The 26,367-nt window shown below is 48.0% G+C and overlaps 2 protein-coding genes across 9 annotated transcripts in view; one reads left to right on the top strand and one right to left on the bottom strand.

Moving 5' to 3' along the window:
* Positions 1 to 1,150: 1,150 nt before the first annotated feature.
* Positions 1,151 to 19,934, bottom strand: LYRM1 (LYR motif containing 1). 8 transcript variants are annotated; one of them, XM_080681882.1, is made up of 5 exons: positions 19,572 to 19,837; positions 18,540 to 18,584; positions 7,904 to 8,069; positions 3,749 to 3,841; positions 1,151 to 1,849 (listed from the first exon to the last, which is right to left on the bottom strand). In XM_080681882.1, the coding sequence occupies exons 3-5, from the start codon at positions 8,060 to 8,062 to the stop codon at positions 1,733 to 1,735; spliced, it is 369 nt and encodes a 122-aa protein (XP_080538008.1). In that variant the 5' UTR covers positions 8,063 to 8,069; positions 18,540 to 18,584; positions 19,572 to 19,837; the 3' UTR covers positions 1,151 to 1,732. The 8 variants fall into 8 exon arrangements, with proteins under 8 accessions (XP_080538008.1, XP_080538011.1, XP_080538006.1 ...); XM_080681885.1 differs by lacking the exons at positions 18,540 to 18,584; positions 19,572 to 19,837 and adding an exon at positions 19,921 to 19,934; XM_080681880.1 differs by lacking the exon at positions 18,540 to 18,584 and having other exon boundaries at positions 19,572 to 19,869.
* Positions 19,935 to 20,062: 128 nt separating this feature from the next.
* The window catches only part of DCUN1D3 (defective in cullin neddylation 1 domain containing 3), a 47,552-nt gene continuing 41,247 nt past the window's right edge, over positions 20,063 to 26,367 (top strand). The window contains exon 1 of the mRNA XM_080681878.1: positions 20,063 to 20,238. The gene's annotated coding sequence lies outside the window, so the exon portion shown is untranslated. The remainder of the gene's footprint in view (positions 20,239 to 26,367) is intronic.

Genomic DNA, 26,367 nt, shown 5'->3' with positions numbered 1-26,367 from the left:
TGCCTTTAAAAGACCAAAACATGGAGATCTTATTGTCTTGGAGAGAAAATGAAAAAAGAATATGCATCTTTGCAAAGAAGAGTAGGCATATAAAATTCACTTTTAGGTAAGATTCTTGGCACACAGAAGAAACTGAGGCTAGTTAGCAATTAGATGGACTTCCATCTTGGAGGAGGCTGGGTGGGAAAGGTGGTCTCTACACTCAACAGAGCAAGACAAAAACTGCACAGTCACCTTGAGTTACCAAGACTGCGATGGAGCCAGGAAGCCGCGGTCACTTGGTCCTCCGAGAACAGGTCACCATTTCATTGGCTGTTTGAGTGCACAGGCCATGTTGAATGAGAGGCACTTAAACATTAGAAGTACTTCGTGGCAGGGAGATGCTTCCACAGTGAGACAAGATGGAAGGGGAGTGCCTGGTGGGTCAGCAGATTCATGCCTCCCAGTTCAAGCAAGGCTGGGTGCGTACTCACTGAATGGCCCACACACCTGCCAGCACAGTTACATTTCTCTTCCGCAAAGGCCTGGAGCTGCAATTGTTAAATCTGCACACGCTGCTACTCGCCAGGCAGTATTAAACAGGGTAATGCTGTATTCTATAGAGTTATAGTTCTAGACATTTTCACTGCCAAACCCTGCAGTACTTACCCGGAGCATAGAAAGCAACACCCCTGCTCCCAGGAGCCTGGGAAAGAATGCCCATTTTGAATGAGAGGATCCATGTGACAAGGGAATCCCCAACCTAGGTGTGGAAAGGAAGTTATCAACTGCTGCTTCTGTGGGTCCTCACACACACGGAAGTGTAAATCCTTCGTTTTACTCTCTCCTTGTTCCATTTCTGTTTAGACATAACTTGAAAGCCAGCTTTGCCCTTGTGAATTCTAATTATGTTAAGGCAAAATACTTGCAATGATGCAGTAGGAGTTTCAAGCGAGCCTTCCAGTCCCAAGTGCATCCTAAGTCCACGCTTGAAGATGAAGTAACCTATGCTTTAACAGAGGCAGTGCTTCTCGGCATGTGCGTGGAGGAGCCAGGCATGGGTCTCAACATTTCCAGGGAAAACTGTGAGGAACCCAATGGTGCACTTTTTAAGGAATGTTTGTCTGGAAATTGGGAGGGTCTAAAGATGACAACACACACACAAAAAGCCCACTTTTTAAAAAAAGATTTTTTTTATTTTTAGAGAGAGGAAGGGAGGGGGAGAGAATGAAACATCAATGTGAGAGCAAAAACTGGGGATCGAGCCCGCAACCCAGACATGGCCCTGCCTGGTATCGGCAACCTATGGGTGTACAGGGCAACACCCAATCCAGCCACACCGGCCAGGGAGGAAAGCCCACCTGTAAGCAAATCTATAACTTAAAAAGAAAGCCTACAATATTCCGAGGGAGGTAGATTGTTTGTGAGCAGCCATAAGAAACCCAGACACTGGGTGGCTTCTCAGTGTCAGCCAACAGGCCAGGCAAGGACTTTCCTTGAGCAGCTTTGCCATTTTCCAGTCTTCCTCCCTCGGGGAGGCCGTAAGGTCTGCGACCGCCAGGATTAGTGTCATCCCCTCAGATAGCAAGGCCATGACACACTGTGAGCACACATCATGAGGTCAGTACCAATATTTGGGAGGCTTTAAAGAAGATAATTGAATTTCTGCCCTAATCAAGGAGAAAGGTTTTGCCATCTGGTTTACATTGAAGACCTAGTTGGCTCATCGTCTGAGAAATACACTTTCCCTGGATTAGGAAACCTCATCGTGAGACTTGAGATATACTGGTTTGGAAAGTTTCCTCAGTTTCTCCTGGCTTCGAAGTCCCCGGCCTCGTAGTGAGGTAAGGCCCATTGGAGGCAGGTGAATCTGAGTAAGAAAAGTAAGAATAATGATATTAAGAATTATAATCACTGCAGCAGCTTATATCATTGAGCATTTTCTAAATACCATGCTCTCTGCTCAGCACTACATCTAGAGTCATTAATCCTCACATTTACAGATGAGAAAATGGAGGCTCAGAAGTTACAACTTGCTGAGATTAGACATAAAGTGGGGGAGCGAATCTGAACCCAGATGTGTCTGATGCCAGAGTTGGGCTCTTGTTGACCATGTTGCCTGCATGGAGGGAAAAGCCACAAACCACACAGTAAAATGAAAATGCAAAGGTGAGGGAAAGCATGTACACAAAGATGTGTGCATGGTGGCAAACTGGGACCAGCCTAAACATCTACCGGAAGGGCTCATTCTCACAAAAGGATGCAAGGCAACCATGCAAAAAGAGAGAGGCAGTCATGCCCAGAAGCCAGGAAGTAAAGTAAGCAGGCAATAAACAACATACACAGGACTAGTTTAAGAAAATGTATGTACATGAGTGTGGAAAAAAGACTACAAGGATATATTACCAAACTATTAGGTTGAGCCAATATAATATAAAGTAAATATTGATAATTCAAAAATTTAAAAACTATCTATACTAATAAAAGGGTAATATGTTAATTAGACCAGACATCTTCCGGACATCCATCCTGATGTCCTTCAGGACAAAGCCACGGTGGCGGGGGCCGAGGCAGAGGCAGTTAGGGGCGATCAGGCCGGCAGGCAGAGGCAGTTAGGGGCAATCATGCAAGCAGGGAAGCAGTTAGGGGCGATCAGGCAGGTAGGTAGAGGCGGTTAGGGGCAATCAGGCAGGCAGAGGCAATTAGGGGTGATCAGGCAGGCAGGGGAGCAGTTAGGGGCATCACGCAGGCAGACAGAGTGGTTGGGGCGATCAGGCAGGCAGGCAGGTGAGCAGTTAGGGGCCAGCGGTCCCAGATTCCAAGAGGGATGTCCGACTGCCAGTTATCTCCCGAGGGGTCCTAGATTGGAAAGGGTGCAGGCCAGGCTGAAGGCCCCCCACCCCCGTGCACGAATTTTGTGCACTGGGCCTCTAGTATATATATAAAAGCCTAAGTAACTGTTATGACAGAACGACCAGTCGACCAGTTGCTATGATGCGCACTGACCACCAGGGGGCAGACGTTCAAGGCAGGAACTGCCCCCTGGTGGTCAGTGCACTCCCACAGGCCTGCAGGGACCAGGCCTAAACCGGCAGTTGGACATCCCTCTCACAATCTGGGACTCCTCGGGGGCCTAAACTGGTCGTTGGACATCCCACGAGGGGTCCCGGATTGCGAGAGGGTGCAGGCCGGGCTGAGGGACACCCCACCCCCCTACCCCCCTGCGCCCAGTGCACAAATTTCATGCACTAGACCCCTAGTTTAATATAAAATTTGCTGTGGATTAAACTTATAGTCTCCCTCGTTTCCCTGTCCCCCAGTTCCCCTCTCAAGAAACAATTACCAGCAGTTTTTTGTAGATCAAGGGTAGAAAATTGATAGTTTCATATGGTCAACCCACTAGTTACAGGGGTTACTTCCACAGGGTGCAAATTTTTGACAAATTTCACTATCTTATGTATGCCTTTAATGTTTGAACTTTATTCTTTTATTAACAACAACCCTGTCTAATATAAGAAGAAAATATTTCCATAAAAATGTGAAAAGCAAAAGATAACGCTATGTAACTGTGAGCTGGCTTTCCCTTCTATACATGGGAAAGCTGTACACGTAGGAGATAGGCTTCTTTGGCGTCTTGGTTGGTCATGATAGGCTGATGGCATGCAAGGACAGCTTGTTTCCAACATGCCTCCTACAGTAGCTCTAGCCTTCTAGACAAACACTCGGCAAAGGACGAGTACCCACCACGTGTTAACTGGGTCACACTTACTGGCCTTGGATACGGGATCTGGTAGTGCAGTCCGATTTCGATCCTAGCTGTGCATTCATCTATACACTGCTTAATCTGGTCTGTGTCTGTGAGCTGATGAAAGACGAAACAGGCATTTTTCTAAATGCCACACACAGAATACAGGTACATGTTTTCTGAAACTCTTTTGATTTACCATTCAGTAAATTGAATATTGATAATTCAAAAATTCAAAAGCAATCTATATATAATATATATAAAAGCTTAAGCGACCCTTATAACCGGACAACCAGCAGGTAGCTATGATGCACACTGACCACCAGGGGGAAGACGCTCAATGCAGGAGCTGCCCCCTGGTGGTCAGTGCGCTCCCACAGCCAACTTCCCGTGGCTGGCCAACCTCCTGAGGTCCCTCCCCGTGGCCAGCCAGCCCCCAGTGGCCCCTTGGGGTGGCCAGCCTCCTGGCTCCAATCAGCCTGATCGGGACTGGGCAAGATGGGCCCCAATCAGCCCCAATTGCCGGCCAGGCCAATGGACTCCACTGGTGCACGAATTTGTGCACTGGGCCTCTAGTTTAATATAAAATTTGCTGTGGACTAAACTTATAAAATGAAGTCTCCCTCTTACCCCTGTCCCCCAGTTCCCCTCTCAAGGGAACAATTACTAGCAGGTTTTTGTTTGTCTTCCCAGTGTATTTTCTGCATATATCAGCATACATGTATACATGTAGGTTTTTTCTTTGTTTTTATTAAATTTTTAAAAATTGGACATTATTGTAGGAGTCCTCCTCTACCACTCCCCTTTTGCCCACCTGAACCCTCCCTTTTCCTTGGCCTTTACCAAATTATTGTCTGTGCCCATGGGTATGCATATGTTTTTTGTGGGGTTTTTTTGAGGGAGGAAGGGAGAGGGAGAGAGGGATAGAAACATCAATGATGAGAATCATTGATCCACTGCCTCCTGCGGGCTCCCTACTGGGGATGGAGCTCGAAATCTGGCCATGTGCCCTGACTGAGAATCAAACCATGACCACCTGGTTCAAAAGTCAATACTCAACCTGAGCCACACCGGCTGGGCTGCACATATGTTCTTTTTTTTTAAAAAAAAATATATTTTATTGATTTTTTACAGAGAGGAAGGGAGAGGGATAGAGAGTCAGAAACATCGATGAGAGAGAAACATCGATCAGCTGCCTCCTGCACACCCCCCACTGGGGATGTGCCTGCAACCAAGGTACATGCCCTTGACTGGAATCGAACCTGGGACCCTTCAGTTCGCAGGCCGACGCTTTATCCACTGAGCCAAACCGGTCAGGGCTGCACATATGTTCTTTAGCTAATCCCTTCACCTTCTTAATCTAATCATCCCCCACCATCCTCCCCTCGGGCACCAGCCAGTCTGTTCCATTTTGTTCGTCAGTTTATTTTGTCCATTAGATTCTACAAATGAGTGAGTTCATATGGTACTTGTCTTTCTCTGACTGGCTTATTTCACTTAGCATAATGCTCTCCAAGTCCATCCATGCTATTACAAAGGGTAAGAGAGCCTCTTTTTTTACAGCTGCATACTATTCCACTGTGTAAATGTACTATAGCTTTTTTTATCCACTCAAGGTTTTTTTCTTACACAAATGATAGCTCACTTTGTTCTAAACCATGCTTTTTCCACTAATAAACTGAAGCTCTTTCTATATTTATGCATATAAAACTGCCCCATTCTTTTTTAAAAAAATATATTTTTATTGATTTCAGAGAGGAAGGGAGAGGGAGAGATAGAAACGAAACATCAATGATGAGAATCTGATCGGCTGCCTCCTGCATGCCCTTTATTGGGGATCGAGCCCGCAACCCCAGCATGTGCCCTTGATTGGAATTGAACCTGGGACCATCAGTCCACAGGCTGACGCTCCATCCACTGAGCCAAACCAGCTAGGGATGTTCTTTTGAACAGCTGTACCAAATTCCAATATAATTTAACCAATCTTCTACTGTTGGACATTCAGGTTATCTCCCATCTTTGCCATTATAAACAAATATGTTATGGATCCCTCTAGATTTTTTTGGCTCATATGCAAATATATCTAAAAGATAATTTCCTAGAGGAAGAATTATGGGTCAAAGGGTATATGTTCATGCATTTTTAATTCTCATAGATATTCCCTCCAGATTCAAATACCCAGTGATTTTCAACCTTTTTCATCTCATGGCAAAAAAAAAAAAATAGGTATAGTTTTCATTCATTCCTATTGGACAGCTATCTTTCAGAGGCTGCCTGCATGATTTTGCCGTATCTCCCCGCCACCTACACTAACATTAAATTTTTTCTTTATGCCCTAGCTGGTTTGGCTCAGTGGATAGAGTGTCAGCCTGCAGACTGAAGGGTCCCAGGTTCGACTCCAGTCAAGGGCACATGCCCAGGTTGTGGGCTCGATCCTCAGTGTGGGGCGTGCAGAAGGCAGCCAATCAATGATTCTCTCTCATCATTGATGTTTCTATCTCTCTCGCTCCCCCTCTCCTTCCTCTCTGAAATAAAAGTTAAAAAAAATAAAGTTTTCTTTAAATGGACTCTCCTAAGCATAGTAATTGTGAAAGTACCTGATACTCTCTTTTCTTTCTATACATAGTAAAACAAGCACATATGTTAAACTGAAAAGCCCACATACCTCCCCCAACATAACAAAAATCTCACTATGTACCGTCCTCCGGCTCCCACCACACTGGGCCCATTCAAGCAGAGGCAAACCCAGGGGTCTTAGCAGTCCTCAGAGCACGTGCTACTGTGGCATCCCCAGCACCAGGGTGGGCGTTGTGAGGCCATGGTCCCTGCCTTTACGCCGGAGAGGACACCCTGACCATGAAGCTACAGAAAGGCACAGTGGTACATAATCAATGACTGCCTAGGAATTCAGACAGGGCTCATCCGGGGTCGGTGAGCCGAGAAACTGAGGAAGGCTTCCTGAAGGTGAACTGAGTCGAAGTGTTTGTAACGCTTGTCAATCTATGACACTCACAAGGCAGGCCCTCTGGAGTGTAAGGCACTGTATTAAGTTAATTAAATATACCAATAATTTCATTATAAATATACACAAAACAGACATTTTGAAACGATGCAATAAAAATAAACAGAAACACTACTTGCAGTATTTGATTTCCATTCCTCACAGGGCAGTTTAAGGACCTCGGGTTTACGTGTACACTGGTGTGGCACGCATGATGTGCACCAGGAGCAGAGTGTGGAGGAGCTGGAGGGTCACATGGCCATTGGACTTGGGGGTATCCTGCAGGAGGTGGTGAAAGGCCAAGGTGGGGTTCACATATGGGAGCTGGAACCGCAAGGCAGCTGCTGGGCATCAGCACACACGGCTGGCCTGCAGAGGACCTATAGCTGGCAGCAGGGGTGTGACGCAGACAGGCCAGAAAGGAGACCGAGGCAGGGGCCAGAGTGGATAAAAGGGAGTTTCATGAAGGAGCTGCAACAGCATGGGACCCATGAGATCCACGCGGAGGTGGCAAGGTCAGGAGCTGGCAGCCTCGTCCGTGTGCTGTACCAGGCAGTCTTCCTGAGGAGCTCCCACAAGATGCCTGAGGGTTTCCTGGGATGATTAAAACGGAGCCCCTCAGAGGTGGCTTTTGGCCCTGGTGTCTGTCAGGGTGCCCTGCCATTACACGGGTTCCTGGGGCACTACTGAACCCACTTCTGTGGTCCCAGAGGGCAAACTCACTCTGCTGGCCAAAGAGGCTTGAGTACAAAGCTAAGTCATGAAGGGCATCCTGTGCTTAATTCTATTCTCTTCCCTAAGAATGGGTTTATACTTGGAGGCTTTGAATAGATTATGAACTGTAAAAACAAAACAAAAACCAAAACCTGTGTACCCTCCTGTGGGAGTGGCCCGCAACAGGCGCAGGGGTGAGGGGCTGCTCCAGGCGGAACCCTCCCTGCCTGGCTCAGCTCACCTGCTGAGCCTGCTGAGGACGCTGAGCCACTCAGCTGCGAGACCTGGGGCCAGTGCAGGGAGAGACCCAGCAGAGTCTCCGGTGGCTGTGCCTCTGGCCTGCCCGCCATGCTCTGCCACTGTGACTGCTCAGTCCTCTCAACTTTAGGACAGAAAATAAATAAACACACACAGGAAGCTGCTCTCCTTCTTGTGATCTCCGATCTCCGACTGAGGCTACTCACATTTTTGTTTTTCTGGAACAGCGTCCTGGCTTCATGTAGAATGTACTGCTTTTCTCTCACGGTGTCTTCCACCTGCCCTGACGCTGCCTCCCATCTCCTCACAAGCCTGAAGATTCGGCGGTAGAGGCCGAGCACGTCTTGTCTTGTTGCTGTGGTCATCCTCGGACTCACCAAAGTAGGAGAGGGAAAATTTGCGTAAAAACCCCACTTGGGAATAGGCAGCTGGAAGAAGTGCATTTTTTAAAATCAAGCTCTTTAATTAGGCTAAAATGACTTTCTCAGGCAATCTGTTTGGTGGCACTGCCGGGCGGGCGCTGGCCTGTGCATCACCGCGCTGGCCTGTGCATCACCGCATGCATCACCCGTTTCCTACGACAGCCATTTTCACAAACATGGCAAAACCAAAACACATTTACTCTTCTTTAAGCTGGTCAGAGTACTCGGGATGAGGCTTTCGGTGTGTATGCTGGTAAGTTACATCACTGCCCTGGGTTCCAAGGAGCAGGCACATTTTTAATGACTGAATTTAATGCAGGGGTTGCTAACTCAAGTTCTTCCAGGGCCAGCCAGCAGGGAACCTGGCTGGGGGCCAGTGGCCAAAGGAGAGGACACGCCCCCTTAAAGGGGAAGGCCACTACTCAGTCCGGCCATGTAGAAAGAGGGCCTAGCGATGCCAGATTTCCAGATAGCTTAATAGGTGGCCTTCCAGATTTTTAAAAGATGAAATCTCAAAAAAGACACGAATTCATTACTTTGGAAAATGTGGGTACCATGAAGGCCAAGCAAATTGTGTCTGCAGGCTCAGTTCTACCTTAGTTCATCATAACCTTGTTGAAAAGATTTCTGGCGCTGTTGGTCTACCTCCTTGTCCACAGACCTGTGCATGCGGAGAACTAAAAATCTCGGTGATGACTAAAGTCCATGGCCCCTCTGGGTTTTACTCTGAGACAACAATGTTTTATGTGGAGAGAACCTGGCTAAGACCCTACCTAAATGCATTCCCTAAAGTAACTATTTTAAAAAACTAAATTCCTGTTAATATCATGAAATATTCGATATACAAAATGATACAGAGAGTAATATAATAGCCACATATTCACAATGAACCTTAAAGGATAAACTGTATAGTTGAGACCCTCACTGTCCCTCTTCCAAGTCCAATTCCCCTGCTTCTCTCCTAGGACACTAGCCTGAAGGGTTTGTCTCACACGTCTTTTTAGCTAACATGATACAGTATTGCTTCGCAAGTTTAAACACTGTATCTACGTGTGTATGTGAAAGGCCTTGCCTTCCTGTCACTTGCTTTTTTGCCTATTTCTGTGAGACCCCTCATGCTGTTCCTTTAGCTCTAGCTCAGTGGTCGGCAAACTGATTAGTCAACAGAGCCAAATATCAACAGTACAATGATTGAAATTTCTTTTGAGAGCCAAATTTTTTAAACTTAAACTATATAGGTAGGTACACTGTTAACTTAATTAGGGTACTCCTAAGCTGGCCTTTGCTAAAAACTCAAGGGCCAAAGAGCCGCATGTGGCTCACGAGCCGCAGTTTGCCGACCACTGCTCTAGTTCATCTGTTCTCACTACTGCCATTCAGTCCACCGTCTGAAGTCACTCCGTGTACACATTCCTGCTGCTGGGTGTTAGGTATTTTCTTCTTTTACTTGGGCAAAAACTTCAGCCTATTTCTCTGCCATTAACTTTAAATCAGGAAAGAAGGCCCACACCTGGAGGATCCTGATTAGGCAAACTTAGTGCATGGGCCCTGCCCTGCCTCTAATACGTGGAGGCTGAGAAGAGGAGGACAGATCAGAAAGGAAGCACGTGGCCAGGCACTGGCCTCCTCACCAGGACCCTGGCTTTGCAGACAGTGTGCAGGGTCAGGGAGGGGCTGCTCCCACCCAAGCAGGGCGGGACGATGGAGACAGTGTGCTGGCAGCCCAAGGTCTAAGAGAACTTGGGCAGCTAAAGAATGGAGATGGGAGCTGGAAGGAGGTGTCAACCCGGAAATTCCACGTGCTTACAAGGAATTCACCTTACAGGGAGTCTCTCTTTCAACAATGACTGCCCGTTCTATTCATCCTGACCCTGGTGACTTTTCCTGAGCAACGAAGACTGAACCAAGGCTTAACTGTTTGATGAAAAGCTTGAAAGCACAACTTCACCCAATTCAAAAGTTAACAGGACTGAGGTAACAGTCGACACCAATTCTGACGTCCACGATGCTTAAGAGAAATTGCTTAGAAGGAATTAATAAAAACCAAGAGAGAAAGAACATCATGCTCTGTGACCAATAGTTAATAAAAACCCAGATGAGATGATGACGTTTTCCTGCTAAGGAAAGGTTTCTGAGTTTCTGGCTCTCCCTAAAATTCCATGGTTTCCAATGAACGTCTGTGAGTCAGTTCCTGTGAGGCAGGGAGTCTGTAACGAACATTTGCTAAAGACTGCCTCACTTCCCTGTTACAGGCACTTGGAGGAGGCAGAGCCTGGCATATTAACACAGTAGCGTCCTGCTAAGTCTGAATTTAATTGGTTTCCTTCTCTCCTCTAAAAACCTCAGCAACTGATCATACACCAGAATCTGACACAGGAGCCCTGTAATTAAGGCACTGGCTGGTAACAAGCAGAACAATTGGTACTTAACAGGCCTATTTTCAAAACACTTTAATGTTTAAGTATTGGGAAAACTAATCCTGAAAGGGAGATAAGTGATGTCTCCTCTCCAACATCAGTTGACATAGAAAGCCTACCTCTGTTACTGGACTGAAGGGGTCCATTTACCTATATGCATTGAAGCTCAATCAAACGGGAACAGGAGTTTGCAGCAAAGAAAGTACAGGTTTACAGGTGAGGAAATGGTGCCCAGCCCATAGTCACAGGCAAGTTAATGCTAAAAGACCTGGCCTCCCAGTGGCTTCTAGGAAATGGGTTATAGGAAAAGGTCATTATCATGGTGGCTAAAGGAGTGGGAGTGAGGGCCCTACTCATCACTATCAAGGCCAATGTCTGGTTTCATGAGGGTGTGGTCCCTACCTTCTTACTGTTTCATGACCTGCGACTGAAACTCATCTGAAGCCAACGTGTTATCTTGAGTTCGACCAACATTCTGTGGTCAACAGACCTCAGGCTTTATTCTTAAGACAGTTGGATACTGACTCTGGTGTCCCACTGGTTCAATTATTAAGGAAAGGAATGGATGGAGAACTCTTGTGCAAAAAAAAAAAAAAAAAAAAAAAAAAAAACAAGAAAAAAAATATGCCTCTGTTGTTCTTTCCTTATTAGAATCTTTTCAGTTCTTTGGGGAACTCATATTCTTTCTTATCTTAGGGTTATGTACCTGTTATTTCTAGAAGGCTCTCTCCTGACCCCTTCCCATGTACCTTACCAACCCCTAGTCATCCTTTAGTTCTCCGTGAAAACATGGAGGTCTCGGATGATCTCTCCCCCTCACCCTCTGCCTCACCATATACACCAGATCAGGGCTCTCTGTTGAACTTGTATTCCTTCTTTGTAGCAGTGATCACTCAAGAAATGGCCTGTCAATGTCTGTCTTCCCCCATAGACTCTAACCTCCATGGGGACAGTAACCACATCCATCGTATTCACTGCTGAATGCTCAGCACCTGGCAAGGTGCATAAATGCTAGTCAACCGATGTCTGCTGAATAAACGAAAATCTCATGCTATGGAAGCTTGTGATTCTAGAAACATCATCAGCCATATATAAAAAGTTTAAAAAGTTCTTATCCTTTTGATTTATATTTGTCTCTGTTCCTGGGAAGAAACTTGTTTAGAAAAAGTATCTTTTCACTAGGAGTCTTCCTTCCTATGTATTTAATGGCTGGAAACCAACAATTATTCCTCAAACCATCACTGACCTCTCACGGATGCAGAACCTACAGCCCTTTTCCTTCCTCTCTAGTTTCAGGGGTTGATCTGATGCAATGGGGTCTGCTAGGATTTCCCACAGGACATCAGAAATATGAAATTGTTCAGAGGTCCACAACTGAACTGCAGTATGAACTGCCTGTGAAGTCTATTCGTACATAATTTTTACAGTAAAAATTTTGTAACTTTCATTCTTATGATTGACTAGAGGCCTGGTGCACGAAATTTGTGAACGGGTAGGATCCCTAGGCCTGGCCAGCGATCAGGGCCGATTAGGGCCTTCCTTCGTTCAGCACCACCCCCTGGTGGTCAGCGCACATCACAGCAAGCGACTGAACTCCCAGTCTCAGGTCAAACTCCCCAGGGGACGCTTTAAATATTAGCCTTTTATATATATAGAAGATAGATATTTCTTTAAACTCTGCTTCTTTTCACCTCCTTAATCCCAAATTCTAGAATAAGAAAAAATAAGATATTAAGTGTGAATGGAAGAAACTGGAAAGGGGCCTATTTTCTTAAAATCGTACCCCATGCATGCAATCCCAAGCTAAGATTAGTCACCAGCCCGGCCAAGTGCAGCCTGTGCGGTACGATGAGGATGACAAGGCTTGCTGCTGCACTGGCCTCGGTCATAGTCGGAGAAGCTTCCCCTACAGCAGGCATCCCAGAGACTGGCTGGGGAGGTGATTCTTGATGTACAATAAAAATATTTTCTCACTGCCCACCAAACTATGATTTAAAGTAATTTCATTTTGTAGTGATACAGCTTCCTCTAAATAAATGTATTACAAAATATTTAAGCTTGTTTAACAAATAGGTAAATAACAGTAAAAACTGTGACAGTGGGCCTGAAAGAGGAATTGGAAGCTGCTGCTGAGGCACCTGCTGCCCAGCCTACACGTTCCTTCTGCTGAGCCATCCACTTGGAATGGCTATTGTGTGCCTGCCCCCTGCTGCCCCCACCACACCCCAGCTCCCGGACTTTCAGGTGTCCTGGAGCAGCGGTCGCCAACCTTTTGGACCTCATGGACCACCAGGATCTGGAGCACCCTTTATGCAGCACATGCAGGCCTTGGTTTTACAGGAGGCCCAGGGGAGATGTCACCCACTTCACCCTTTCCCCACCTATGGAAGACCTTGCAGCATGAATATGGGCATTTAAGAGCAGAGATGAACATTCCCTTTCTCCTGACAAATTTATAGAGCATGACTCTGGTCTCAGGAATGTCAAAATTCCCAATGCTGAACTCTCAGGAGGCTTTGCCTTCTACTGAAGAAAAAGTGTTGCAAACAAAGGGCAGAAAAGGCAAGTTCCGGAACGACTCGCTTTCAGGATCTGCCCCTGGGTGCATTTTTTTCCTCACCAGGACGAATGTAATCAAACTTCTCTCCCAAGTACTTTATGACTTTGAGGGATGGGCAGAAGGTGAAGACTATGAAATCTACCCGAAGTCAGTCTTACGTGTTCACTGTGCACCAATGGTGGTTGGTCCGGGTCCTTGGCCCAGTCTCCTTACATCTGGGACTTCCTTTTTGCCAAATGAAGGTCCCAACTCATACACTGCTATGCCTAGTGTTGATTCTCACCCTTTGGCTCCCTTCACTTTTTTTTTTTTTTTTTTTTTTTAAATATATTTTATTAATTTTTTACAGAGAGGAAGAGAGAGGAGAGGGATAGAGAGCTAGAAACATCGATGAGAGAGAAACATCGATCAGCTGCCTCCTGCACACCCCCCACTGGGGATGTGCCCGCAGCCAAGGTACATGCCCTTGACCGGAATCGATCCTGGGACCTTTCAGTCCGCAGGCCGACGCTCTATCCACTGAGCCAAACCGGTTTCGGCTCCCTTCACTTTTAATGGTGCCTTTTTCACTTTCCACCTACAAAACACACATTTTGTAGGGGAAGGGGATTAGGATTATGTTTCATTCATTACACTCCTAGGCTAGGCACATGATTGGAGCTTAAAACACAGGATGGGGCAAAAGTAGGTTTACAGTTGTTTGTATGGAATATAATCCTATCTAATAAAAGAGCAATATGCAAATTAACCCTCACTCTGCTACACCCACAAGCCACGCCCACCAGCCAATCAGAGCGAATATGCAAATAAACCCAACCAAGATGGCTACGGGCCACAGAGAGCAGGAGGGAGGCTTGGGTTTCCCTGGCAATGGAGGAAGCCAAGCTTTCTGCCTGCCCTTGCTGGCCCAGGCCTCCACTCAAGGCTACAAAGTTTCAATGATAGAAGATAAATACAGCCCAACAGAAATGGCGGCAGTCATGGAGCTGGAAAGAGCAGGAGGCTAGGGTTGTCCCTGGTGATGGAGGAAGCCAAGCTTTCCGCACACCCTGGTCAGCCCAGGCCTCCGCTTAAGGCTACAAAGTTTCAATTATAAAAGATACATAAATCCCCCAAAAAAAGGCTGCTGCCAGGGAGCAAGCAGAAGGCTTGGCTCCGCTCCAGGCTACAAAGTTTCAATTGTAGAAGATAAATATACCCCGGATACCAGGGCCTCCACTTGGGTCACCAGGGGGCGTGGCCGGCCTGCAAACCACCACAGGCCCCTCGCCCAGGCCACCTCACATCCCAAGGGAACCCGCACCCTATTCCGGGACACCCTTCAGGGCAAACCAGCTGGCCCCCACCCATGCACCAGGCCTCTATCCTAGCTAATAAAAGAGTAATATGCAGATTGACCATCACTCCAACACACAAGATGGCTGCCCCCATGTGGTCAAAGATCCTGCCCCCATGTGGACACAAGATGGCCACCACAAGATGGCCAGCAAGGGAGGGCAGTTGGGAGGGACCAGGCCTTAAAGGGAGGGCAGTTGTGGGCGATCAGGCCAGCAGGGGAGGGCAGTTGGGAGGGACCAGGCCTGCAAGGGAGGGCAGTTGGGGGCGATCAAGCCTGCAGGGGAGGGCAGTTAGGGGTGACCAAGATGGCAGGGGAGAGCAGTTGGGGGCAACCAGGCCTGCAGGGAAAGGCAGTTAGGAGGGACCCAGGCCTGCAGGGGAGGGCAGTTAGGGGTGACCAGGCTGGCAGGGGAGGGCAGTTAGGGGTGACCAGGCTGGCAGGGGAGCAGTTAGGCATCAATCAGGCTTGCAGGGGAGTGGTTAGGGGGTGATCAGGCTGGCAGGCAGAAGCGGTTAGGAGCAATCAGGAAGGTATGCAGGAGAGCAGTTGGGAGCCAGTAGTCCTGGATTGTGAGGCCCAGTGGGATCGGGCCTAAACGGGCAGTCGGACATCCCTCGAGGGGTCCCAGATTGGAGAGGGTGCAGGCTGGGCTGAGGGACACACACACCCCTGTGCACGAATTTCGTGCACCGGGCCTCTAGTACAATAATAATAAATAATACAAGAATAAACTCCGCTTCATGTGCTCGTAATTATAAACCTACTTTTAACATACCGTGTACATTTGTTAGAATAAATGACACACAGAATAGCACCACAAACGTCCATTCTCATCTTAGATACAGGTGGTGCTATGTGGGCCAGGTTGTCCAATGGAGGTCCTAGATCACTTAGAAACACGAATTAACCCTCACAATGCTGGTTTTGAGAGCCATGCTGTGGGCCTCCATGTTCCTTGGGGAGGAGTCTTGTTAGTTCCATGCAGGGCAGTGTAAGATGCAGGGCTGTAGGGAAGCCTCACTCTCAGTTCATTTAAAGCCCGTTAGGGTTCATCCACTGGACCAAAATGATTTACTTTGTTTCTGTGAAACAGAACCAAACATAAAAGGAAAATGGGCTTCTCATACTTTTTTTTTTAACAATCCTTCTGGGGAATAAGGCTCATCACACCCAAATGATGAGGGAGTCAAAACGAAACCAAAAAATTTTCATTTGAAGAACCTCTACGGAGATGAAATGCTCTAACACCAAAGCAAGCTGGCCCTGGTAGCAGAGTAGGTAACGACTGTCTTAGAGTTTTTCCACATAAGTAAGAGGCGGTATAATGCAAGCAATGAACTAACGAATCCTGACTTCACTACACTGGCGTGTCTTCCAGAGCCTCACGTTCTTAAAATGTAAAATGATGTAAAATGGGGTGACAACAGATAATCCATGCAAATCACTTAGCACAGGAGTGTTAACAAAGGCAAACATCACCTGAACAGGAGGACATGAAGGCCTCATTTATCTGTGCTAAGTTTTCTGTGCTAAGCTTTATCTGCAGAGAGAAAGGAAACAGAGGCCTGTTGGCAGATGTACTGCTTTGTGGTAGTAATGGATTTTCCTAAAGCTGTTTCCCTCTGCTCATTCAAACCCCTGTATGTACAGGACTATTGTTCTTCCCAGTGAGTGTCTGGCCCTGTTGGAGACACTGTTTATCTTCAGACCACAGAATATACTTCCTACTGAAAATATAATGCAGATGACAACACCAAAGGCAGGATCAGGCTTCCCTTCCTATTTTTCTTCCTTTATCTCTTACTCCTTGTTTATGCTCAGGGCACTTTTTCCTAGGTCCGAGACACTCCCTACATTCTGGTGTACATCCATATCCCATTGGTATCATCCTCACTCAAATCCAATGGCCTTCAAGCTGAACTGTGCCCCACACTTCTCTGTCCTCCTGCCCTCCATCAATCAGGCAAACAACCCCCCCTCTTCCCTCCCCTACACACACATACACTCCACAGACTTGTTTCCTATCAGGGTTCAGGTTTTGGTTACTGGAATCCAAAAAAGGGAAGTACAATGCCACCCAGTTTTGCAAATCTCAGGATGAGCTTGTGTGGCATACTTAATCATACCACAGCTACTTTCTGAACAGTATCTTTTTACAAAGAAAGTGAAAATGGAGGTCCCAACTCATACAACTGCTATGAGGGAGCAGAGGGCAGATCATGTTTTAATTTTACCTAAAGGAAAAGGCATCAGTTTGGCCCCGTAATATGGGAATCTCCAGAACACAGGGGAAAAAACAAAACTATTGACGTCTGGAAGACTTAAACTCTCCCAAACAAGATTTTATGGGTTAAGTACACTTATTCTAAATATACCAGGCAGGGAACACAGAAGATTGCACTGGTAAAGGGACACCAATCAGGCTATTGTATCTGTGACATTTACAGCTGTTTTCCCCTCCAGGATAGGAATTCTAAATGAAAACCAACGTTCTGACCTCAAGTCAAAAAGCAAACTGGTTCCTTATGTGTGTATTTTGAGATGAAGACAAGGTAAGGGGTCAGGCAGTGGGGCTGGGAACCAGTTACCACAAGTTAAGAGTTGGAAGTGTGTGTGGGCTGGAGATAGATAAATACTAAGTCCATGCCAAAGATCAAACCCACTCCTTCATTCATAACTACTCAGGATTTTAACTCATCATAGGAATTAGAAAAACCCACAAACGAAACACGTAAATTTAAATGAATGTTTAGATCCCTCCTTCCTAATTATTTTCTAAGGAACTGGGTTAGGAAACTGAAAAAATACTTTGCCCCTAACATTAGATACAGCTGGGGCCCTCCAGCCCTGAGGCTGACCCCACCATCTGGTGCATACCTCCCTGTGTGCAGGGCCCCTCCTGTCATGCTAGTTTCCAAGTACCCTCAGCCATCAAATCGACTTAGCTCAGCTAGAGGCACTGAGCTCCTTCCTACACAAAGTTCCTCCATGTAGGAACAACTGTCAGTTTTCAGTGTGAAACCATTAGCACCTAGGACCTTCCAGCTCCACCTTCAGTGACTGAAATACCCAACTGGCCACATGCAGCTCTTGGGCACTTGAAATATGGTGAGTGCACCCAAGGAACTGAATTTAAACTCTATTTGACTTAAACAGCTACAGGTAGCTAGTGGCTACATGCAGACTGCACAGCTCTCGACCGACCTTGCAAATCCTATGTCCACAGGGGTCAGGTAGGTGGTGGGGGAGAGACTGGCGAACAGGCACTGAGCCACAGCAAAGCAGCAGAGCTCCTTGGAGCCAGGTAGGAACCTCCGGCTGGTGCTGCCACATTCTCTCATTTTTCAAATGAAGCTGAAAATCTGGATTTCAATGTCCAATTTTTATTTCTTTTTAAAATTTTTTGTTTATTTGAGCCAAACTGACAACATGCTGGGAAACAAGGCTTCAAATGCCCAATTTTTAAATGTTAGTAAGTAAATTTAAAAAATAATTTAAAGCACTTTGTGGCTGAACAATGTTTGCAGGCAACGTCTGTCTGGCCAACCTCTCCTGCTCAAAGAGCAGGGCCTCTCCACAGCCACTGGGCGGCCACCGTAGTTCTTCCTCGGGTGTGGGCATCAGATCCAAGACGGAAACCCAGGCCTTGGCTTGTTCTGATTTTATGAGATTGACCACATCTAGACTGTGGCGGCAGCAGCAGGGACCAACACCCCTTGCAGAAGCTGCTGGTCTGTGGCTGGCATCTTATGAACATGTTCCTACCTAGCTAGAGCCACACGGTGAACCCTTTGGGTAAGGCTCTCCACTAGGAGCCAGCAGGACACAAAGGCTAGTCTGCGGGGGAGACAGGCCGAAACAACAAGCAAAGCCAGGTTTGCTATGACGGACACAAGCGGCGGGGGCACAAGTCCCAAAGCACCGCCGCCAGGGAAGGGAGGGGAAGGTGGATGAGCCCCGCTGACTAAAGAGTTTCCCTGAGGAGCCATCCTTGTTTCCTCCCTCTCCTGTTCCCCTCGCGTCCAGTTCAGCAAGTCCTGCAAGTCTACTTCCAGAATACTCTGTGCGCCCCCCTCTCCGAAGACTCCCTCCAAAGAGGAGTACCTTTGCCATGATGTCTCTTAAGCTCCAAGGGCCCTTCCTTTGTCTCTGTAACTTTTAAAATAAATGTTCTCTTTTAAACACACAAAACAAAACGCGCTGTGAAGTTAACTCTCCATTTCCACTGCAACTGCAACACTGCCTCCCTCTCCCGTGGCTCCGGGCGGCCTCCCAACAGGCCTGCCGGCCTCCGCCTTCTCTACCCAGCAGCCACCAGTGATTTCTAAAACTCTAAGTCAGATCACGGCACTCCCCTCCTTAAACCCTCCGGGAACATAACACAGACCCTGACCCTGGGCCCCAAGGCTGTTTGGATCGAGCCTTGCTCCTTCTCCCACCGACCGCTCTCGCCACGTCCTCTGTCCCAGCCCCAGGCCGCCTCGTGGCTCCTTCCTCAGGACCCTTCCTGCTGATTTCCCCCCAGAAAGCCCTCCAGCCAGTTTCCTCTCCTCGGACCTCCGCGAAGCCTGCCTCCTCGCAACCACCTTACCCGATTTAGGGGCACTCCCCCCTCTCCACCAACTCATCGGGCGTCATTGTCTTTGGGGGCACTCGCTTGCTGATATCTTCCTTATTGATCTACTTTTTAACTTTCTCTTGGACTCGAATAAAGTCGCGGCGCACAGCCCTTGGGCGCACAGCCCTTGGGCGCACCGAGGTTACGACGCAGGCTCTCACTACCCTGGAAAGGCTGCCTCCGACACGCTGCGTCTGGGTCAACTCCCGCGGGGCGTCTCGCCCCCGGCAAGGCCCTGCGAATCTCCCATTCGCATTCGGTGACCCAGGGACTCAGGACAGCCTCCGGTGGGCTGCAAACCCAGCGTCCCCGCAGGACTCCCCCTCCCGGCCTCGGGCCGCTCCCTGGACCGGTGCCGGAGGTCAGAGGCGCGACCCGGAGCCGCCCCCTCCAGGCTGGGGTCACACAGGCACGTCTCCTAGCAACGTCGACCCCTCGCCCCACCCCAGCCTGCCCCAGGAGCCCGCCCGCCCCCGCAGTCTCCGCGCGGAGCCCGCGTCTCCGTCCCCTGCACTCACTCCGCGCCGGTCCGGCCTCCCCTACGCTCGAAAGCGCCGGACGCCCAGCGCGCTGCGAGGAGGCAGCGCGGGAGCCCACGCAGCGCGGCGCACGCCTCGGCAGGCCCTGCGGCCGGGCCGCAGCACGGGCGGACCTCCGGGAGAGCCCACCCAGGTCTGCGGTCGACGAGCCCCTTGAATCGCACACTCCAGCCCCGCCTCCTCCATCCGCCCGCAGCGGAGCCCACTGCACAACCCGCCTCCTGCCACTCCCGCTGTCCCCTTCCCGCTGCACGCCCCCCTTCCAGCCCCAATGGTTCAGCCCAACGCCCGCCGCCCGCCCTCCACGTGGCCAGGCCTGTGCACTCACTTGGCGACGGCTTCCTACGTGCGTACGTCGTGACGCACGCTCCCCGTCCCCGCCCCTCTGTTTCTCCTCCGGGAGCCGCGGCAGCGGGGTTACCGGAAGTGATGATGCGCCGGCGATGGGGGGGCGGGGCTTCGGGGCGGCCGCGGCCGGTGGGCCGCGGGGGAGGAGGCGGCGGCGGCTGGGGTGGCGGCTGGGGTGGCGGCAGCGGCGGCGGGGCAGGGAGTCTGGAAACGCGAGCGGGGATGGTAGGTGCTTTGGACCCGCCGGGCCGCCGTCCTTGCCAGAAAGGGTTTCACTGGAGGAACCTCTGGAGCAACTGTGAGTATTGGGGGGCCCCGAATCGAGGAAAAGGGGGAGCGCTGAAGGGGCGGGGGTTGGGTACCTTCGAGAGGGAGTGGACGGGAGGAGTGGAAGTCAGCGCCTTGTCTGGACTGGTTCCTCTGGAAGGAGAGGAGGCGAGGGGAGCCCGCGCGTGTCAGCCAGGGCTCGGAAAACTTAGCCCCGGCCCCCGCCTCCACCCCAGCGCCGCCCTGGGAGGGGTGCAGACTCGGGTCCTGTGCCCGGGTAAGCGCGGCGAGGCGGGAGGTGGCGGTGAATCTCCAGCTCCCTCCGCCCCCGCCCGCGCGTGCCTCCCCACCCCCACCCTGCTCTTTAATCATTAACAGCCCTGGGATTAAGGGGCTCAGACCTGAAGGCCTTCCTCTGCACCTTTGCTATAGCGATCGCCATCTGTGCCCGAGGTAGTAGGTAGGAGGCTTTGCCTGTATCCTGTATTGTAAGTGGGACGGCGTGACAAATGTGTTGCTTTTTTCCCACTGCCCCTCACCCCTTATCCCCCCCATTCCCCAACGCACCCCTGGCCTCCACTGTAATTCTCTGTGGTTAGGTGGTTATCGAAGTCTGTGTTTTTCTTTATGGAACTTGGTACCTTGGTCCCCTCTTTTGAATTTGGGGTTCAGCCTCCATCCAGATCTTCAATTAAATGCAAGCTTTGTAAATGCTCGGGTACAGGCTGTCACGTTGAGAGCACCTCTCCAGTCCCGGGAGCTCCCGTTTAGATGAACATTTCCCCCTGTGAATACTGGAATTCAGAGCCCTTGCAAGGATTCCTGAATGGCATCACAGCCCAGGAATCGAGGTCTCCTGCTCTGAATACTTTCCGTGTGAGGAATTTACATGGTGTCAACTCTTTCCAAAATGATTTGATGTTAGGCTAATTCTGGATTTCTGTGTTTCTCTCCCCCCACACTTCATGGTGCATTTCAGAGAACAGAAAACCCAATATTACTTTCTTGTTTCTACACTTGGACAGTAGCGCTTCCCCCCACCCACATCTATTTGTATGTCTGGCCCACAAGTTTTCAGTGACACATTCGGCTTGTACTGATTTCCATCTTATTTAGCTGATTCCCATCTTATTTAGCTGATTCTTTTTTGTATAGGTGGTCTTAAATGAGAAAATGTGACCTGTTTAGTTTTGCTTTCAAGAAGAAAACAAACCGATAACAGATGTGAAACAATTATTTGAAGAAAGCAAAGAATGACTGAGAAGAAGGTCTCTTTATTGTTGTTCTGTTGGCTTTAAAAAAAAAAACCACAAAAAACAAATGTGCTCCTTCAGCCTGTCACAGGGCTTTCACAGTGACGTGTGTGATGGCTCCTGTTTTCGTTGTTGATATTTTCTTTGGAAATCCTCTGTTGAACCTGGAACTGTTTTCTGAAGAACTTTAAGAGATAGTGTCTAATTTTGGGGCTCCTTAGGTTAAAGAGAGAGCATATTGCTGGGAGAACAGTTAACCTACTCATTCGGGTCTGATAAAACTATATAATGCTTTGATTTTACAAGTAACAGCATGTTGAGGTGTTTCACAGAAATGCAACAAAAGGGTGGCTGCTGCTCTCACCTTAATTGATCTGGAGTCATTGAATAAAAGGTCCAAAATTCATTCATTCCAGAAGCATTTGTGAATGGCTACTAAGGGCTTAGCTGGTGTTTTGGGCCCTGGGCACAAAAAGATGAACACAAGCATAATGTCCACTCTCAGAAAGCTTACATCAGGTTCCGGGTGGGAACACATAATAAAAAAACATATAAATCAGATTTTGATGAGTGCCAAAGAAAACAGGAGTGATTGAATAGACAGTGATTGGCATGCATTCAAGGAACACCTTTCTGAGGAGCTGACACTTGAGTTGAGCTTTAACTAAAAAGAGCGCTGCTAAGAGGGCAGTACCTAGCAGGAGTGACTATGGCAAGGTCTGGGGGATGGGAAGAAAGGGTGAGGTGGAGAAGGGTGTGAAGGTAGGGCAACGACAGGGAAGGGGCAGCAGTTATCCAGAGCCTGGTGAGCAAAGGGGAGAATGAAGAGAGCCCAGGTCGGAGAGGAGGAGGCAGGGATCACAATAGGTAGGCAGATAACAAGATGGATGCTCCTTTTGATCCTTTCTATTGCCTTTCCTACAGTCTTACACTTACTGTTTTGTAGCTACTTACTGATGGGCTATTGTAATTTGAATAAAAAAGTCACCCAGCTGAGAATGGGAAAGGAGGTGGCTGTGGTCACATGGGTCTTTTCTGGCAGGTAAATCTCAACCTTCATAATTGAATGGATGTTCAATTGAGAGCATACCTTTTCCTTTTTCCTTACAGGCTATATGCTACTATTTAAAATTGTATAACAAGTACCCCAAATGTATTTTAGTATATGAATCCTCCTTTGCTTCCAGCTATGCATGAATTTAGGGTTGAAGGGTGGGCAAATGATAATATGCCCCTGTTGGTCTATAAAGATGACCATCAAGATCTAAGTTTAACGTTGTTTTTTTTTAGGGAGGTGGGTTTTATGTTGCAGTATTTCTACTCATGTCTAGTCTGCATAGTGACTAATAACACTCAGCTGAGATGCGGGTTGGTGCTGAAGTTCACTCAGTGGATCATATTAGATAAATGACCATGGTGGGCTCAGGCCCACTATGTCTGCGTCTTTGGACTGCCATGTAACCAAGGGATACAACTGCCTTTTGCCATTTGTTGGGGCCACTCATTTCCAATAGTCAGCTACTTTCCACCTCACCTTGACCAGATTGTCCACTGGCAAGGCCCTCCTGGACGTGGCCCTCTGCCATGTTGCAGTGAGCTAAAACAAAGAAGATGCCATTTTCTCCTTTCAACCCCACAACAGTGACTAGTGTGTTCTTTGGGTGAATTGGTTCTTTGAGCCAAGTGGTTGAAAGGCTTATGCATTGTTTGATCTATTTGTAGTAAAGTCAGTATTAGAAAGAAAACCATTCATTGTTTAGGGAAATGAATCAGAAATTGAGGACTTGACGCCTGTTGTAGGTTCTAGTACTTTAGTAGCATGGGTAGGTGGACTGTCAGAATTTGAGTAGAGATTCCTGGGCAGTCTTGGGGTTACTGAAGGGGATGGAATAGAGCCTGGTACTGAATTACTGAATTCCAATTTGAAGGCAAAGAGAAAGTCTTTTAGTTAGCAAGCAAGCGACTAGAGTGCACAGCTGGAGTGAAGCAAACAATGGATTCCCCCTCTGTACTGCAGAGTAGCTCAGAAATGGAGAATTCCTTTGTGATTCTCATCTATAATAATCTATAATAATAAAAGCATAATATGCTAATTAGACTGGACAGCCAAACAACCTTCTGGATGAAGCCGGGGTTGCTGCCGCGGCTGCAACAGCCAAGGGCAGCCACAGTGGCTGCGAGGGCCGAGCCCCTTGCATTGAATTTCATGCATCGGGCCTCTAGTCCTGATGCATTGAATTTCATGCATCGGGCCTCTAGTCCTATATAATCCTATATAATAAAAGCCTAATCTGCTAAATGTCCAGTCAGCCGTTCAACCAATCAAAGCGTAATATGCTAATGATATGCTAAGGCCACTCAACTGCTTGCTATGACGTGCACTTACCACCAGGAGGCAGACACTCCCACCGGTAGGTTAGCTTGCTGCTAGGGTCCGGCCAATAGGGACTGGGTGAGAGGGCTGGACATGCGAGCCCTCCTGTGGTCACTCCCCAGCTGGCCAACCTCTTGCGTCCCTCCCCATCCCCGATTGTGCACTGGTGGGGTCCCTCGGCCTGGCCTGTGCCCTCTGGCAATCTGGGCTGAGGAACTTCCCTTCCCCCCCCCCTTGGCCCAGTGCATGAATTTTGTGCACTGGGCCTTTAGTACATATATAATTTGGCTTTGGCCTAGGTTACAGAATTTTGGACTTTGTGTCCTAATGCTGGACTACAAATGCTCTAGCCCAGTGGTCAGCAAACTGCGGCTCGCGAGCCACATGCAGCTCTTTGGCCCCTTGAGTTTTTAGCAAAGGCCAGCTTAGGAGTACCCTAATTAAGTTAATAACAATGTACCTACCTATATAGTTTAAGTTTAAAAAATTTGGCTCTCAAAAGAAATTTCAGTCGTCGTACTGTTGATATTTGGCTCTGTTGACTAATGAGTTTGCCGACCACTGCTCTAGCCAATAGATTATTAAACTGTCCTCTATTCATCTTCATAGCAATGATTTATTATATCTCAAGTATGAAAATATTCTGCAAGCTGAGGTGTCATCAGCCAGTTTGGAGACTGGTGGCTCTTTTCTAATTTCTGAAGGGGGAGGATGGGTAGAAGGGGACTTGAATGCTGGGAGACCCCATTGCTTCCTACATTGGCCACTAAACATGCTTCGTGCTTCGAGAAAGACTGCACAAATCTAAAGGAACTTAGAATCTAGGAGCCGGGCTAGTTAATCTGGTTACCAGTGAATTTGTTTCTTAAACTTCGGGGACTTTTGGACAAACTGCCGAAAGGTGGGCCAGTAGATGCCACTTGAGTGTGGATATGTGCGTTGCCTTAGAGGTCTTAAGTTCATCAGGCTTTGCTGCTGTTTTGGTAGATATGCTGCAGGGCGGACAGCTCACTGTACACTGGCTGCCAGTTGGTGTGAGGTGAAGAGGGGGTAACTCAGATGGAAACAATGGTAATTACACGTTAACCCCATCTCCCCAGCTTTCATATCTTACACTGGCCTCCGTGTGTCTGTTTACAGATGTTGATACCAGTGAACCTGATCAGTTCTTTCTACATGTCCTGAAGCTCGCTGCACAGTAGAACTGGATTTTAATTGAGTTAGTGCCTTTGAATTCAAATCAAGTTTCACTAGTTCTGTGTCTGTTTTTCTAGGTAATGGAGGGTCCTATTTCTTTTGGGGGAACAAGGAGATTACCACCACACCTGACCATTTAACGAATGACTAAAAAGTAGAATTTAACATATTAACTTAGTGAAATAATGAGAGAAAAAGTTGGAAGTGGCTCAAACTCTTATCTAATTCTTTGAAGTTGTGATGTTGAAAGTAGAAAATGGGAGGGGCAAAGTGCCAAATCATCTTTAAAATGTTGCAAATGAGACCTTATTGCAATACCATACATCAGAATAGGTAAGCTCGTCAAGTCAGTCTTGAGTGATGATTTGCTTTTGTTGTGGCAAAACAAGCCACCTATGGCAGCACCCCACCCACCTGACTGCAGGGCGTGGCAGGCCTGGAGCAATGACTCCCCTGATGTCCTGAGGGCTGGGCCTGCTCAGCAGTGTCCTGTGAGCTGGGCTGGATTGTTGGGTTTGGGCTGGGTTGCAGCATGGAAGCCTGGGTTGCAGTGTAGGGAAGCCTCTTCCATTTCCTGTTCTGCCCTGCTCTGCTGGAAGGCTCAGCCCCAGGACCTGGAGACTGGAACTAACTCTGTCACTGAGGCCTGTAGATCATGATCAGATGTGATGACGACTGACAAGGATCTTATAGCAACACTGCACAGAGTAGGACTTCTCATTTTTGGAGATGGTTAGCATTTTTTTGTAGCCACTGCCCCAATCTCTCCAGAAAGACTTGCCTCCTTATCTGATTCGCAGATTGCTTCCATTCTATCAAGACAGCAACGTGTAGGTATAGCTTTGAGCTCTTGTTGGTTGGTGAAGGGTTTGGACTCTGCCAGTGTTCGCCTAAAGTGGGTTGGTGTGTGACCCATAATTTTGATTGTGAACAAGACTGAAGTCATAGCATTAAGTATAGAGAATTCAGTTAACGCCTCTCTTTCCAGGTTAGGAAGAAGCAGAAAAAAGACCCTCAAAGAATCTTAGAATATATCCAGTGTGTTATTTTTTCAAACTGGGCTATGGGGATCCCTCTCAGGAGTCATTGCTAGAGTATCTAGGAAAAGGGGGCTTGATGTCTTCCTTCCATTTCACCACATTTTGCTTTACTCTGTGAAAGTTACTTTATATTCTGTTATATTGATTTTTCCCTTAAGATGTCAGGCAAGCAGAATATTTTGAGACTGAAAACAGGTTGAAAGCATTGATGTAGTAGGGAAATGGAAATCTAGAAAGGTTAGTAAACTTGCTTTTAAAGTTGCACAGCAAGAAACTGGCAGCCACAGGACTAGAAT

This window comes from Plecotus auritus (assembly GCF_963455305.1).
Source record: "Plecotus auritus genome assembly, chromosome: 7".
Classification (NCBI taxonomy): Eukaryota; Metazoa; Chordata; class Mammalia; order Chiroptera; family Vespertilionidae; genus Plecotus; species Plecotus auritus.
This window is presented reverse-complemented; position numbering and strand designations above follow the sequence as displayed.